This window comes from Micropterus salmoides, unplaced genomic scaffold (assembly GCF_014851395.1).
Source record: "Micropterus salmoides isolate LMB-PRFRI ecotype aquatic unplaced genomic scaffold, ASM1485139v1 Ms_hic_scaffold_8, whole genome shotgun sequence".
Lineage (NCBI taxonomy): Eukaryota > Metazoa > Chordata > Actinopteri > Centrarchiformes > Centrarchidae > Micropterus > Micropterus salmoides.
In genome coordinates, this window is record NW_024044570.1 from 9,512,368 (window position 1) to 9,528,396 (window position 16,029).

At 41.7% G+C, this 16,029-nt stretch overlaps 1 protein-coding gene across 11 annotated transcripts in view; it reads right to left on the reverse strand.

The window, feature by feature from the left end:
- The window catches only part of LOC119893251 (unconventional myosin-IXAa-like), a 152,296-nt gene that overhangs the window by 105,456 nt on the left and 30,811 nt on the right, over nt 1–16,029 (reverse strand). For all 11 annotated transcript variants that reach the window (XM_038705262.1, XM_038705269.1, XM_038705260.1 and 8 more), the window contains exon 2: nt 13,020–13,989. In XM_038705262.1, the coding sequence (XP_038561190.1) occupies nt 13,020–13,922 (903 nt within the window). In that variant the 5' untranslated portion in view covers nt 13,923–13,989. The remainder of the gene's footprint in view (nt 1–13,019; nt 13,990–16,029) is intronic.

Here is a 16,029-nt window from a genome sequence, read left to right on the forward strand (position 1 = left end):
GCTACATATTTAGCGCACATAAGTGGTATCAGGATGTGTCTGATTCAGCTCAGCAGCTGATTTATTGATCACACTGTATGCTTACTTTCCAGTAATCAACCAGGGGCCTGTGGCTTGTAAATTCTGTTACAGACTTTAATGGCACAGGTTTGACCTTATGTTCCAAAACCAATAAAATAAAAACTGTGAAACATTAATGATTATTGCACAGCTTTTGTAAAGTGCTTTGTAATCACGTTTTGAAAATGCTATTTACAGCATGGCTATGGTTTAAAACTTCCACATGTGATGCGCACCAATTTGGAAAATGTTATTTTACATAATTTCTAAAATCTCTCTGTGCAACACCATATGCTGCTGTCATGCACAAAGGCTACCAATTAGACTGAGGCAAACCATCCCCAGAAACTCACAAACAAAAGCTGAATTTGTTTTCTTTAGAAGCTTTAAATAACTCTTCAAAGGGTGGATCACAACCGCTGAATACAGAGAGAAAAGGTAATGAGTAACATGCTGGTTTGTGCGTGTTAGAGACCAAATGAGGAAGGAAAAACAGTAAAGATGTAAATTTAAATACTGAACGCTTTCTAGGAATTAAGATGAAATTCTAAACAATCCTAAAAAACACTTTGAAGATGAAAAATATAGATACTAATAACGCAAATTAAAACAGACCACCCTTAGATTAGATTCAGTTTGTCAGTCTAGTTCACAGGTTTAAATAGACAAGATCACTACTGCAGATCTAGTTTGCTCAATTGCTCCCATCATCCCAGATGGCGTTGTGTCCAACTACAACTCCTAATGTCTGTAATCTCATCTGTGTCTGATTGCTGTGACACCACGCAAGCAGGCTCAGATTGAATCAGGCCCATTTGGACTGTCAATTTCCTGTCGCAAGCCTTTCACTAAATAAATCTAGTGGGTGGAGTAGTGTGGAGTTGGCAGGAAAGTGACAGAGGTCACTGCACAAAATAAAGAGACATAATTTACTATATTAAAGTTGTAATACCCATTTATACCAGAAAATCTAGCTTATCATGCTTTTATTTTACTATAAGGCAAGAAGTGAAGTTAATTTGATTTGATGGACTGATGCATTCCAACCTGAGAGAAAAATGTAAAACCTCTGGGAGTCAATTAAAACTGCATAGTGATCACACAGATGCCACATAACTCAATGTCTTATCTCTTACTTGAATCTGCCATGATTGTCAGCCTGCCACTGCATCGTTTCACCACAAAAGAGTATCTTTACAACTTCAGGGTTAGCACCACCAGATTTCCCCAAGGTCATTGAAAAATATAAATGATAATAACTAATAATAATAACTGACAATCTAAGTTTAAATTAATTTTGTTATTGCAGTAGGATAAGCCAAAAACTGTACTCTTGAAGAATGTTCGACCTTTGTTTGAGTAAAACATGATGCACTTAGTTTCTGCCTGGTGCCGTTGTTTTGACATTATTGCATGTTTGCACTCCATACTATGCAACCATGACCTTGAATCATTAAAATCTGAATATGAATATGAAATAATGATTTCACATAGGAACCAGTCAATATTATATTAATATTATATATAATTTCACAACAATGTGAGTGCATCTTGATGGACACTTCATATCGTGTGAATGTGGAAATACTTTGCTTGATGGGTCAGCTCAGAGACGGCATCTTTTACATGAGAGAACTATTAAAACATTGCTCAAAGAAACTGTGAGAATATAATGCGTACGATAAGTAACTTAGACAAATTAAGACTGATGAAACAGCAGAAAATTATTTCCCGGGCTGCAGAGAGGAGCAGCGAGAGCAGAAAACTTGGCCGCTGATCTCATGCTGAACCTTGTCCAGGTCAGCTATATGACCACAGAGCATTCGAGCACACTGTGTACAGCTGTCTACGGGGATAAATGCGCACTGTACTGAGCTTCCTGAGAGAGGAAAGCGAGAATGCTCCAGAGAAAGACTGAATGAAAAGGAGATGAGGATAATCCAGCGAACAGATGTTTGGGAGCGCATCGAAGAGTGCTCGCTGCCCAGAGGACATGGATTATAGGGATGGAAGTGCTAACAGGAACATAAAGGGCCTGAGGTGGGCTATATGATTAGCCATCACACACCCAAGACAGCTAGCCAACGCTCAGCTGTCTGAGGTAGAGGCAGCGGCTGTTGTTAAGCCATATGTAATGAAAGCGAGACTCATTCTACTGCTGCTGGAGAAAAGCTGGGATTTAAAGAAGCTCTTGAAACGCACAAAAGTAGACTGCTGAGGAACTACTATGACAATACAAAGTAGGAAGTTCTCCACAGAAACAGAGATTTGATCAACGTTCTACCTGAAGTTGGTTATTATTAAATCAAAGGTGAGTGGCATCTTCTGTCCAACAGCCATGTTATAACTTAAGCATCTGCGAAAGATGAATGAGAGCTGATGTGACCATTCACTGAGGGAGGCAATCCCTCATGCACAGACCTACAGTGTAATGTGCTGTGCAATAAAACCAGCAGAGGCAAGTCCTGATAGCAGAGAGCTTTTGGAAGTCACATTGTGATTTAAAGACCAAGGACATACTCAGTCGTGGGTGAACGTCTCCTATTCCCCTGCTGCTGGGAGAGCTGACTGCTAACACGTTCTGACAGGCACCTCTCCTCTGCACAGAGGTTAGCACCACACTCAAAAAATCATAATAACACAGAGCAGTGGAGACCGTGCAGAGCAGTGTTGCCCTCATTCAAATGGGAATAAAAGCAGCTCCCCTACAACACACACATGCCTCGAGCTAAGGTGCTGTAATGCATGCTTCTTTTGCCAAACTGCCAGCCTTGTCACAGGCATTACAGCTTTCATTTGGTCTGCCTGGTTCAGTGGGTTCACCCACAGCGGCTGTGTTACTGTACAGTAAGTGTGTCTACATGCACAGGCTACATAGGATTTAAAGCTTTAAAGTGAGTGGCTGTCTCCAGTCGGAGGGTATGTGGTGCTAGGCAGCTTTTCAAGCCCTTACATACTCACGCTTAATGATACACAGGCCTTTGGAAACCAGAGGGCCAAAGCACTACCTGGAGCCATCTATCAGCCACAGGAGACAGGCCATGTCCCTGAGGGCCTGGTTAAGAGCAGGGGGGACATCTGGATGGGAACCATCTGGTGAGGGGGGGTCTTCTCTGCTGCTAATGCAGCAGGCAGGCAGGTCTGCTGGCAACACCATCAGAATAAAAGGTAGGCTTCAATCTAGCCCTCACGGCCCCACAGGAACCCTCAGTCTGTCTAACCTAGCACCACACGGCTGGGGTCAGTCTCAAAGTCTCTGTCGGTCTTCGGGTGGATTTGAGGCACGGATATAAACTTCTCTTACAAGAACACGGTTCACCTATAGTCGTGTCTGAAGCAAGTTAAAGCTGTCGACAACAAATGACTATCACCAACAATGACTCCACAAATGAGAAAAGATGTGAAACCTATTTTACTCATTATCTCATAGTTAATTCTCAGGGTTATTTGGTGTTCAAGATTTCTCTAGCATTTACTGGTTAGAAAGGCTTATGCATACTGTAGCCAACGTGTCCAACAAAAGCTGTGGACCTTTCAAAATGTCCTTGAAGTAGACAAGACCTTAAATCATTTATTTTAACGTTGTTACCAAACATTAGGAGGTAAATAATGGCTGTTCTTCGTGAGGTTTCTGGATAGACATACCATTTTCTTTTTGGTTCAGATTTATGAGTCTGTGTGGAAGACAGTCCGGCCTACATCAAAAACAAGGATGAAGTAAATGTGTCTACTTCCTGACTCATCTTCCCTGGACGATTCAGAAAGCTTTCTTCATTGTTGATGATCCAACATGATGTCAAGGATGTTCATTTTCACCACCACATCCAGCCTGATATAATGTCTGAGCTGTTTGAGCTATAGAAGACTTTTGTAGATTATTGTATATATTCTAAAATAACTTTATATGCTGTTCCCATTTCTATGTAGTTCTAAGTCAATAAAGAGATGAATCGGGTCATGTGACACAAACCTCCATAGTCTCATGCAGGTTAGTTTTGTCAGACCCACAGACTGCCAAGGCTTTAACTACAAAAACAATACTTGTTAGTAGGATCAGTTCATTGTTGGCTTTGGTCTTTTTATGGGATTTGTTGACAATATGAATAAAACACCAGTTATCCTTTAATCACAGTAAAATCTCCTGTAAGTCTGATCATGAATAATCAAATTTAGTTGTCTGAAACTCAATATGGTGCAATGTTGAGGCTGGGGACAAAAAAAGAAGCATCTGAGATCACCTGACTGCACAACAACGACCACAGTCCTTCCCATCAGCCTGCCAGCTGTCTTCCCATCAGCACTATCCTGCTGTACAGTCATATCTCTACTGTCGCCTGGCTCTGAACACAGCTCAAATTACACACAAATGCACTTACAGGCCATCTGCGGTCCGTTATTAAAGGCTTTTTCATCGCAAGAAATGATACCAGAGAGCTATCAGAGCATATAGAGAATTGTTACATGATACCACTGGCATGATGTAATGCTGACCATCACTGTTTGCCATGTGGCTGCACCACTGTATTTCTGAGAAGTGTTCCATAGTGGCCCAGTGGCTACAAAGGCTGCAGTGTGGCCAAAAGGTCACAAGACTGATCCCTGCAGCAGCCGACATGTCTATCAAGAGCTGAGGGTCTTCACTCAAGACAATAAACCTCTATGTGCTCAGTCACAGTGAGTCAGCTCAATGCTGAAATTGTTTAATGGAACATAAGACTTTTGTGTTGTTCCTTTAAAGCCACTCTCTCACACACACACACACACACACACACACACACAGAAGAGAAGTCTGGTGAAGGTGAATAGAGTTAAGTTGGGTGCCTGTACGTGTAAGTCTGTGTGTGTGGATGTGTATGCACCGGGGGTAAGGATGCTCTTAAAAAATTACATATTATATATGGTATTACGGCTAAAATCAATATCAGGATATTAAAAAGTCATGCTGAAATTATTAGTCCATTTATCAATTGGTCAATTGACAGAAAATGAATAAGCAACTATAGTTATAGTTAGTACCAAACATGTTGTAGCTTCAGCTTCAGCAACTGTGGGGATTTGCTGCTTTTCTTTCTCTAATGTGATAGTAAATTGAAAATTTTAGAATTTTGGACAGGTTGTCAGACAAAACAAGCAATTGGAAAATATCAGCTTGGACATTTTAACAGGAATTTTTACTATTTGTAGACCAAACAATGAATTGTGGCAGATTAATCGATTATGAAAATAATTGCTCCTTGCAGCACTATTATTATTATTATTATTTTATTATAATATAGATTATGCATTTGTCAATACAAAATAATGCTAAATTAGCACCCAGCCCTAATTACAAATACCTGCTTTAGCATTTTAGCTTGTTGTTCCTTCACGTTTCCTCCATTTTTTTCACTAAATTGTCACATGTTTTACAAAGTAGTAACTTAATTGAATCAGAAATAAAATGATCATGTGGACGGAAACAGCTTATGCACACACAGCAGTTAGACCTCATAGTTAACAACAAATGGTCAGTGAAAGACTTTGGACTGAAAGCATAAAACCAAAACTAATAACATAAAGTCAGGGTTTCTTTGCCAATAGAAAATATTTCTCAATATACAGCTGAAGCATAGAGTTTCTGGGACCTGGCCTCATTGAATACTGTACAAAAACAACTTTTTTCACTGATTTTGATTTTTTTACTGATTTTGGTGAAATATGGAGAAAATATATTCTAGTTTTCTCTCTGATGTCCCCCTGCTGCTCTGCCTCAACACTGATTCACAGAGTTTCCTGATGGACAGATAGCTTTACTTGTTGCTGAAGTTACTTAACAGCTACCTAGCTGCTGTTATTAGCTCAATTAGCTGTGCAATTACTGGTCAGATTAGCTCATACCCGTACTGGGAGCCCTGGATTGGGAACCATAGCCGGGCGAGCAGGCAACGAAACCTCGCTCAGCAGACTCCCAGGGAACTCGACATGAACAGGACCGCCTCAGAGACCAACAGGGAATCCAGTATTGAGATGACTTACACAGAGCTTTCTGATGGAAAGCTTTACTTTTTGCTAAACCTCTAACTGTAGCCTATCTGCCTAAATCTATGGCTGGTTAGCTCAGTCGGTTAGCCGTGCTGCTAGTGGTTCTATTAGCTTACTCATCCCAGGGGTGCCGAGAGCAAAACCCGGCAAGAAAACCACCTCGGTACTGTATTCCCAGTGGTCAAACTGGCCTCTGTCGGTCTCAGAGACTATGTTCAGTCCTAGTCCAGCTGCCGTGTTCACTCGCTGACAGCTGGAACTAGTCCGCACAGGGTCTGCACGACGGGGTGGGGGCGTAAACACGCATTCGGCGCTACTGGTGACTGTAAATGCCAATTAATGTCTGCTACACGTCCATCCCTTGCTTTGGGTTTTTACAGAAACACAAACATATCCCAAAGACTGTATATAACAAACATACACAAAGGCAAATAGCGCTGCGTTTTCCGTTTCATGGAAATTTTGTACTTAAAGTAATCCCTATGAGTAATCCCTGATTTTACAAAATGTACCTGCAATCTGATTACGTCTATTTTTACGTTTTTGCTATTTTTACGATTACGTTACTTTTTTTTGTATCCTGATTACGTAACACCGTTACATGTAATCCGTTAGTCCCCAACCCTGTGCATGTTACTGAACGTTTCCACCATCCACTCAATTTTAAAGGGGCATTATGTAGTTTCCAGTGGCCACTAGCGGTACGGTTCTAAGACTGCAACCAGGCGTGTGCTCGTACGCATGCTCGCTTGAAGTCATGAACTCAGGTAAACTCCCACTGCAACGTTACAGTAATATTTTTATCAGCTGCAGGTTGAACTAATCCATGCTCGTTACATGATCACGGTACATTTACTGCATTTAGCCGATGTACTACAACGTCAGCTCGCCTGCTGCTTTCAGTAACTATCTTTACTATCTGTGAATCTGTCACCGGAGGCTCAGCAATGTCAGCACAGCTACATGTAACGTTACTGGATGATAATGAAACTGTTAGTTAGCTGGACTGAATATTATAACAAGACTGTGTCACACTTTATAAAAGTCAGACCGCAGTCAGTAACTTTACTGTAACTAGTGATAGTGTATGGCTCTTCCTCTGGGTTGTTGTGACTGTTTTGTTGCAGTGTTTTATGTTATGTGGGTCACGTTAGTTACACCAGCTGAGAGGTGGAGAAGCTGTGTACCTGAGTATTGGTAAAACTACAAGAAACATAAACTGAACGTTATGAAGAAAACAGCGGCAGGTCCGAGCTACTGTAGTGTTAGCTGGCTGCTCCTGGTTGCATCAATATAGGCTACCTTTAGTAAACAAATCACTCCACATTTGCTTTTTGCTGTTACATACTTTCTTGCATGCTAAATCAACAGTGGTACACATGATAGTAACATGGGTGGCGTTAGTTGGTGAAGTAATGTGGAAAGCTAACGTTATATAACTTTGCACCAGATAACATTAGCAACTGCTCGGTGTTAGCTGGCGAGCTAACGTGACTTTCTCTGTGTTTACTAATGCTCACTTTGTTCTTACTCGACATCATCTGAACCTGTTTGGTCTGATGGGCTTCAACACATAAACCTTTACTGTTGTTTGCTGTGAGCCGGTTGTTTCATGGTGTTAGTGGGCTGCATGTCGTTAGCTGCCGTGTTGTCGCTGTAGTCTGAGAGAGGCTCGGGAGCGCGCACAGGGCTGAATCAGACCCGGAGACCTCACATTAAAAGCAGAATAGTGGCTGATGCAAGCAACGGAGAAAACAGGCGTGTGCTTCATTTCTGTGTGAGTTTTGAGCCCACTAACAATAAGGCAATGAAAATTTACATATAGCCCCTTTAACGCTTTAAAACTGTAAACACTAAGTCAGTCTGTTTGCCAGTTACATTTTGTGCTAAGAGCTTTTTTTGTGAGTTATCTTGTGCATATAAAGTATTTGCTTGTGTCTCCTGTGTGTGCAGGAGGGAGAGTACTCCACAGTGGCTCAATGAATGACTAAAATAGCCTTTGCCTGCCATGCTCTTGACCTTGTACTTCACAGTAACGCGATGTGAAGCGCTGGGCTGATGGCCACTCTGCTAAACTCAGAGGGACAAACAGGGAGGAGATGCAGAGGCACAGAAGTGCCAGGAAAGAAACTTAAGGTTAGATCAAGCTTTTCCATTTTCCTTTTACACTCACTAAAGCTTTTTTTTTTTATTTCCCCGGAGCAGAAAGAAGCTTTCACTGTTGAGAGGTAAAACTGAGAGGAAAAATCTGAGGAAAGTAAATCTTATTGATTTTGCCTCAAAGCACACCCCATGGTGCTATTTAAAATCAAATTATCAGGTTTAAATTTTGTCAATCAAATTCGGAAAGCAGACTTCAAAATAATTGATTTTAAATGTTTGTAAAGAACAAGGTTTAAAAAGTAATATTTCACTCGCCTGCAGGTTCCCCTCCCTCCCACCATTCATGCAGCTGGCAGTAAGCTTCTTAAACGAATCCAAAAAGAATGACTTATCTGAGTCTACAGGCATTTACACAAATGTTCTCAAATCAAGGTCCAACCACAGCATCTCCTGCCAGAAAGACATAGTTCATCTCGAGAAAAGTTTTCCTTTTTATTCCAGACCTTTTTTGACATTGGTACAGAGTTAATGTCAAAGTCTGGACGTCTACTGCTTATTTCAGAGTCCTTTGCTTGTTGACACAAATTCAGTTTTAGCCAGTTGACACAAACAGTCCTTGTTTTCTGGTAACATGTGCCACATAAGTACATTCCTGGTGTACCACAGTTCTCTTCATTTTCTCACATTACTTTGTTTCTCTCTTGGTTGTCTATCTTGTAAGGCATTGTTTTCAGTTCTTTGTTTCTTTTTTTAAACTGTAAAGCAAATAAAACCATTATCATGATGTAAGCATATGCACAAGTTTAGATTCCTTTGTACTTCTTCTCAGCTATAAAGTCTCAGGTGTGGTATCTGGACTTGTAAGGCCATTTGTTTCACTTCAAATCCCAAAAAAACTTGCACATCACAATTTCTCAGAACCCAACATGACATCTTCAAATGGCAGGTTTCGTCTAAGCAACAGTCCGAAACCCAATGATATTCAGTTTATAACGATGTAAAACCAAAAAAGCAAATAATTATCACATTGGAAGAGCAGAAATTAGTGAATTTTAAAAATTATAAAAATAGATAGACTAATTGTAATGTGAATAAATTTCTACAGTCAATAAGTAATACTGTAAATGCTCCGTATTTGTATAGCGTCTTTCGAGTCTTTTCAACCACTCAAAGCGCTTTTACACTACATCTGCATTCACCATTCACACACATTCATACACTGGTGGAACAGCCAATTCGGGGTTCAGTATCTTGCCCAAGGACACTTCGACATGCAGCCGGGGATTGAACCGCCAACCTTCCGATTAACGGGCAACCCGCTCTCTCCTACTGTAAGCCACATCTTACAGTAATGTGAGAAGTAGTCTAAGGTATTGCAATTTGAAATTCACGCTTAGGTATCAAAGTAATGCTCTGTTCAACATTTTCTGGGTCAGCATATAGATGGAGGGACCATAGAGTATGTAGCTTCATACAGGAAGATAAAAATGGAGCTGACATAACTGAATACAGAAGAGAACAAACAAATTGGCCCGATTTTTAATACTTATTGAAGACTGGCATGGATTTGAAATCCATCTAATAAGGCCTTGCTGACCTCATATTTTTAGCCTGACTTTCACAAAGCTTCAGTGAAGCAGGGGCGGCTTCTGACCGAAGCAAATGGTTCTGTAATTGGCATTACAACTTGTGGAAACCAAAGAATTCGGCAGGATCAACTGAGCAGCCTTGTTTCTTGGCTGATGGTAAAACTTTTTGCTCCAGAGAGCTGCTTCCCAAAGAAACTCGGTAGGCCCCAGGGGCATTTACAGCAGTTCGTAATGTCTCTGCCTCCAGCTGTTGGTCATGGGATGCAAACGGTGCATATATAGGACGTCATGTTCAGCTGCTGGGGAGTGTTAGGAGAGCTACAGCACACAGGAAAACAGTTAATGTTAAGGTTTAGATGTTTACAGTCACAAGTTGATACAGTGGGATGTAGTCACTCCGGCATGTATGGTTACATTTCTTTCTCATTATCAGATTATCCAATTAATAAATGCAGCTTTTTAAATATACATGGCAAAAATATACAAATTGTAGTTTCTGGTTCTTGGTAATGAGAATCTAATTACCTTTACTTGCTGCATGTCTTTGGTGATTATTCCATACAATAGATAAACACAGTCTGTGTCAAATGTAAATAATTCTATCAAATCAAATAATGCTGCAAATTCCACTCAAACGGCAATTTTATTCGCTTTCTTGCCAAGAGTTACAGAAGATGATCAGATTCATACCACTCTCATGTCTGTACACTAAATATGAAGGTACCACCAGCAGCCTGTTATCTTAGCTTAACATAAAGACCGAAAGAGAGAAACAGTTAGCCTGGTTCTGTCCAAAGGCAACAGAATCTGCCTACCAGCACAAATTAACATGTTATAACTCTTTTGTTTAATCTGTACAAAAACTTTAAGTGTAAAGACGACGGGGGTTATTTCTTACCTGGGAGTAGTTGCCAGGCTACCAATGGAGACTTTGTTCTTATTGCACATAAATTTTGTGTTTTTGCAGGTGCTGGTAGGTGGATTTTGCAATCTTCAAACAGAGCCAGAGTGACTGCTACCCCCTGTTTCCAGTCTTTATGCTAAGCTAACCAGCTCTGGCTGCAATCTTAAAGTATGTTTGGTGTACAGATGGGAGAATGGTGTTGATATTCTCATCTAACTCTCATTCCCACAAACTCAATAGACATATTTTCCAAAATGTAAAATCAAAGATGGAATTTCCCTGTCTTTATAACTCCCTCTCTGTGACATTTAAACTGTGCACTTTTTCTCTCACACCTTGGTCAGACAGGTGATAGGGAAGTGATAACACGGGACACAGTCATGCTCCCACACACAACACACAAGCCAGCAAATAGTATCTAGTTCCTCTAGAGAGTAATGTTCCTCTATCTGAGTTATTATCAAAACAGGCCTTTCAGCCCTCCCAGTGCTGTCACCTCTCGCATCTAAGCTCTGACAGGTATTCAGTGACCAGCATCAAATCATCACCTGTAGAGAACTATGCACGCGTGACAGTTCAACCACAGCTTTGTGTTGAAGCTACATGTTATGTTACACATTTTTGATACATGACACATCCCATGTTTGTTATTTTGCAAGAGATTCTTAGGATGAGTGGCATTTTATAAAGCAGTGGTCACATTAAAACTCTGTGACTCCAAAGCTTCTATTCTACAGGAAATTTTAAATAAAACTTTTACAGAGGCCATTTGTTCTTTATGTAAGAAAAGTGACACGAAAGCAGCTGCAGTTCCAAGTTTCTTCCCCGGAAGCAGTGAGGAGGTCTAAAAGGTGATTCATGATTTCCAGATGACAAAGCGTACATCCAACTGACCGTACAACTGCCTCGTTTTACTGTACAGACCACATGGGACGCACATGGCTTCAACGTGCACAGCTGCCTGTTGACATGATATCCCCATACGTCCTGACAGGAAGCTGTGCGCTGCAGAACAAAATGGCTGCCAGAAAACAACAAACTATTGGGAGGCACAGAGCTCACAGTGTAATATTTATAAGGCTGAAGAGAGCATGTTGCCCTTGAATATACCTTCCCAAAACATGAAATTCCCAATGAAATTCCATAATCCATAATCCTTTATTGATTTATAATCCAGGGCGACATCCAGAATCCAGATTAGGCAACATTCCATTAGGATTTTTTCCATCAATGCTGAGATTGGACTCGGTAGAAAACCCAGTTTCTGGGTCAAATAATATATAGTCATGTGTCAAAGCCGGGGCTAAATACAGTTTCCCTGCACGTCGAGACAATTCAAGTTTCAGAAGGACATTTCTATAATCCATTTCATGCCTAGTCTCATAAGCCGACGTTCAAACGGCAGAGAAATGACCTGCAGACTTCACTTCAGATTTCATCAGGCTTTTGTCACTTCCTTTCTACAACTAAGGTGTCTAATTCACAACATGTGAATCAGATTCAGCGTGTCTTGAGCTCGCTGCTATAGTATGTAGCTGTACTACATTAGTTCGATTTGTTAAACGCAGGACAATTACAGCAGAATATTTCAGTCCTAAATTTAGGAGGCTCCAATGGCTAAAGCACTACAACCAGACTTGTTCTCAAGGCCATACAGTCTCCGTCTTGGTCTTGCTATAAAACACCTTTCATTTCATAGGTCCACACTTTATAGATATAAATAACCTTCAAAAGCTATCTGAACAATCAAGCTACAAGACTGACTCCACCGCCAAAACAGTCATCTCTGTCACGAAACAGACATCTCAGACTGAACTACCTTGGTGGGGTAACTTCGGTGTTTTTCAACCTGGACCCTATTTTCCCAACCTGGACCCTATGTTTTTGTTTTCTATGTGACACAATCTATGGACACAACAATTTGGAAGTTGTTCCCTTGACAGAAACAGTAATTTACCTCACAGAACACGAGAGTTGCTGGTCTACCTCTGCCTCGATTAGTTAGTTTTTTTGGGGATCCTTTCCATAATGCTGTCAGACACTTAAATTAACAATCTGAACCTTGCAAAAACAAGCACTTTAGTGGACGTACTTTGATGATGCACAATTGCCCGCAAAGGAATACATTGCAGCCCTGTTTTGCTGCTGCCAAATGCAGCGCACTTGCTCAATACAAGTCCAATTTAAAAAAATATGCTGATCTAAACCACCAAAATCAAGTCATCTGTTCCATTGTCAGAATGGTCTATTAGGATTTTGAACCATTTGCTGACAAACCCACAGACAAACATGAGTAGAACCATTTGTTCAACACTGCTAGCGCTGTCAGGTGAGATCCTTACCTCCAACACAGGCCCCGCTCCCAGGATGATCTGCTCTACCCCGCTGGCGAATCCCTTCTGGCTGAGTGCAGTGAGGTGATGAATGAGAAAGTTGGTGCTCTGGGTCTTCCCAGACCCACTTTCACCAGAAATAACTATGCACTGGTTCTTACGTCGCTGTAGCATGGCATGATATGCCACATCTGCCACAGCATAAATGTGGGGCTCCAGCTTCCCCAGTCTGTGGTTGTCATACAATTTAACATATTTAGGATTGTAGATTGGCAGGAACTGGAAGGGGTTAATCACAATAAGAATACTCCCAATATAAGTGTAGATCTTCTCCTGGCGGAAACGTGCACGAAGGCTTTCCAAAATGGCACGCTCTGTTAGCTCTGGGAGAGCACAGAGGTCGGACGGAGGGTCGCTCCCTGCAGGCTGGGGGAGGAAGCCCCGTTCCACCAAGCGCCGACGCTCCTCAGTCACCCGCAGCCACATCTGCAGGCTGCCGCCATAATGAATAGATCCATCCAGGTTTTTCTCCCGCAGGAGGAAGCGGTAGTCATCGCCACTGCCCAGGCCACTGCGGTTCTCCAGGGCGCTCCGCGGCCACAACATCATCCTCTGAACAGGGCAGTCGCTGGGGTTCAGGATCCATTCCTCCCCACCAAACTCCTTCACCTCAGCCAACACGTAGCATTTGGTACGATCCAGGCGCAACCGTTCAATGAGGCACTCGATGGCTTCAGCAGCTGTGGTGTTCTTGCGTGCAGTGACGGGGCAGTAGATGGTGCCCTCTGCCAGGGTGCCTGGATAGACGCGCAGAGTGAACTCCTGGTCCTCCAGGCGCCGCCGCATGCTGCCACTTGCTGTGGCCATGTTGGCGCTGCTGGCGTAGCTGCAGCCGCCATCTTGTAAGCTCATGGTGGCGCAGCAGGTCCCATCAGCACACCGCTCTCTGGGCCCAGAGGACTGAATCAGGACATCCCAACTGAAGGAAGACAGAGACGGACATAAACACAGAGAAAGAAGAAATGGAAGAGGTTAAGCATGACAGCAAAGCAACATAACAACAAGGGTTCAAAGGAGAAATTAGTGGTTTTAGACATCACTTCATATCCTCACAGCCTCGAGCATTTCCAGTACAGTGAGTCACAACAGGGTCAGTAGAGTCATGGCGATTTCATCTGTCCCATGACAGAGTAGGTCGACTCAATAGGCTTTCTGTTTTGGATGGTAAAGGGAACTACTATCACAAATGCAACAAAAGAGGAGCATGAGAGGAGTCAAAGGGAGAGACAAGAACTGATAGCTATTCAAAACAATGAGGAACAGTAGCTGCTTCATGAATTTAAAGGCTACTGGCCAGCTTATCGGAGCCACATACTCTGTGTCTCTGTGTGTGTGTGTGTGTGTGTGTGTGTGTGTGTGTGTGTGTGTGTGTGTGTGTGTGTGTGTGTGTGTGTGAGTGTGAGTGTGAGTCTGAATGTGTGAGTGTGTGTGCGCGCGTGTGTGCATGCATGTGTGTACTCATGTGATAATCCAAGGGCTCTAGCCGTGTGCCAAGATTAACAGCTGCCACCTTCTACACAAAAGTGGCTGTAATGAGAGCACAATGGTGTAATTCACCACTTCCCTGTTGATAGTGAACACAGCACTCCATTCTCCCTCTCTCTTTTCTCTCACACACACACAGTTTCACAGACTACAAAGCTTCAAAAATTATGTTGAAAAAAAAAAGATAATCTGTTAATAATTGTTAAATATGCTGATCATTATAGGACCGAGATGAAGCACTCTATCAAATTATTGTGATAACTACTGTATATGATACTGATTTGCTTTTATTTTAAATGACAATATCAAATTTCAATATAAGTAACTATTTTACAAGCTTTACAAAGAGTGACAGTTTTGTTTAGACGGAATCAGCATGGAAATATAAAACGCCAATACCAGACTATATGCATTTCAAGCTTTCAGATAAATCAATATCACTGTATATGAAGCCACAAGAAGATGGATGACTAATGTACTCCAAAATGTAAAAACAAGAAGTTAAATGTACAGTAGGTCAAAACTAAGACCACCACCGTGAAGGTCTGATCCCTGTCAATCGCCCTCTCACCCTCTGTTGTACAACTCCTGTCAATAATCTTACTTTTCTGAGTCAGTGCACTTCATGTCATCCTATTTTCTTGTTTTTTCCTCTCCATTTTTTTGCTGGTTTTCTATCTGGCTTCACTTCTCTTGTGCTGTTTCTGCTTCTTTCTATATTCTGGATATTCACTATCAACACAAACAAATACACATTCCACATGTTAAAATGACAAAATTTCCTTCTTTCTTTTCAAATCAATTCTCAATTCAAGTTCTGTTTGCATGGTGGTTTATAGGAAACCATAATGCAAAGGCAGGACAATGCATTAAAAATGAACGGTCCTTAAACAAGAAACCATTTACACAATTTCCGACTAAACTGAGGTTATTATTTCCATGAAAACAGGTACCACTGCCCTTTCAGGCTGCCTAAATAGAATCCTACTCTCCTAATCATCTCTCCTGTTTTTTGCCAGGTAACATTTTCTTCAATGGCTCTCTTGGCTATGTGCATGTGGTAGATAGATAGAGAAAGAAAGAGAAAGGAGAGGATGAGCCAGGCAGTCGTCCTTTGAGTGCCCCAGACAGACCTCTCCCTCCTGCTGTCTGGAGTTCCTGGAGATCCTGACCACCTACAGCAGTCTGCAGCAGCCCACCACCACCAGACAGAGACACAGAGAGAGAGGAAATAGACAGCTGGGTGTCTGTAAGAAACAAAGAGGTGAACTGTGAGGGATGAGAGACAGAGCAGAGGCACAGACGACAGATCTGAGAAACAGACAGAGATGAAAGAGAGTACACGCGATTCAAAACAATGTCCCCCGCGACTGATGCAATCACTTGTTGGGACACTAATGAGCTATTCAAATGGGTAAAAGGTCAGAGTTTAAAGTCTATTATGCAGAAATGTAAATACACTCAGTATGCACAG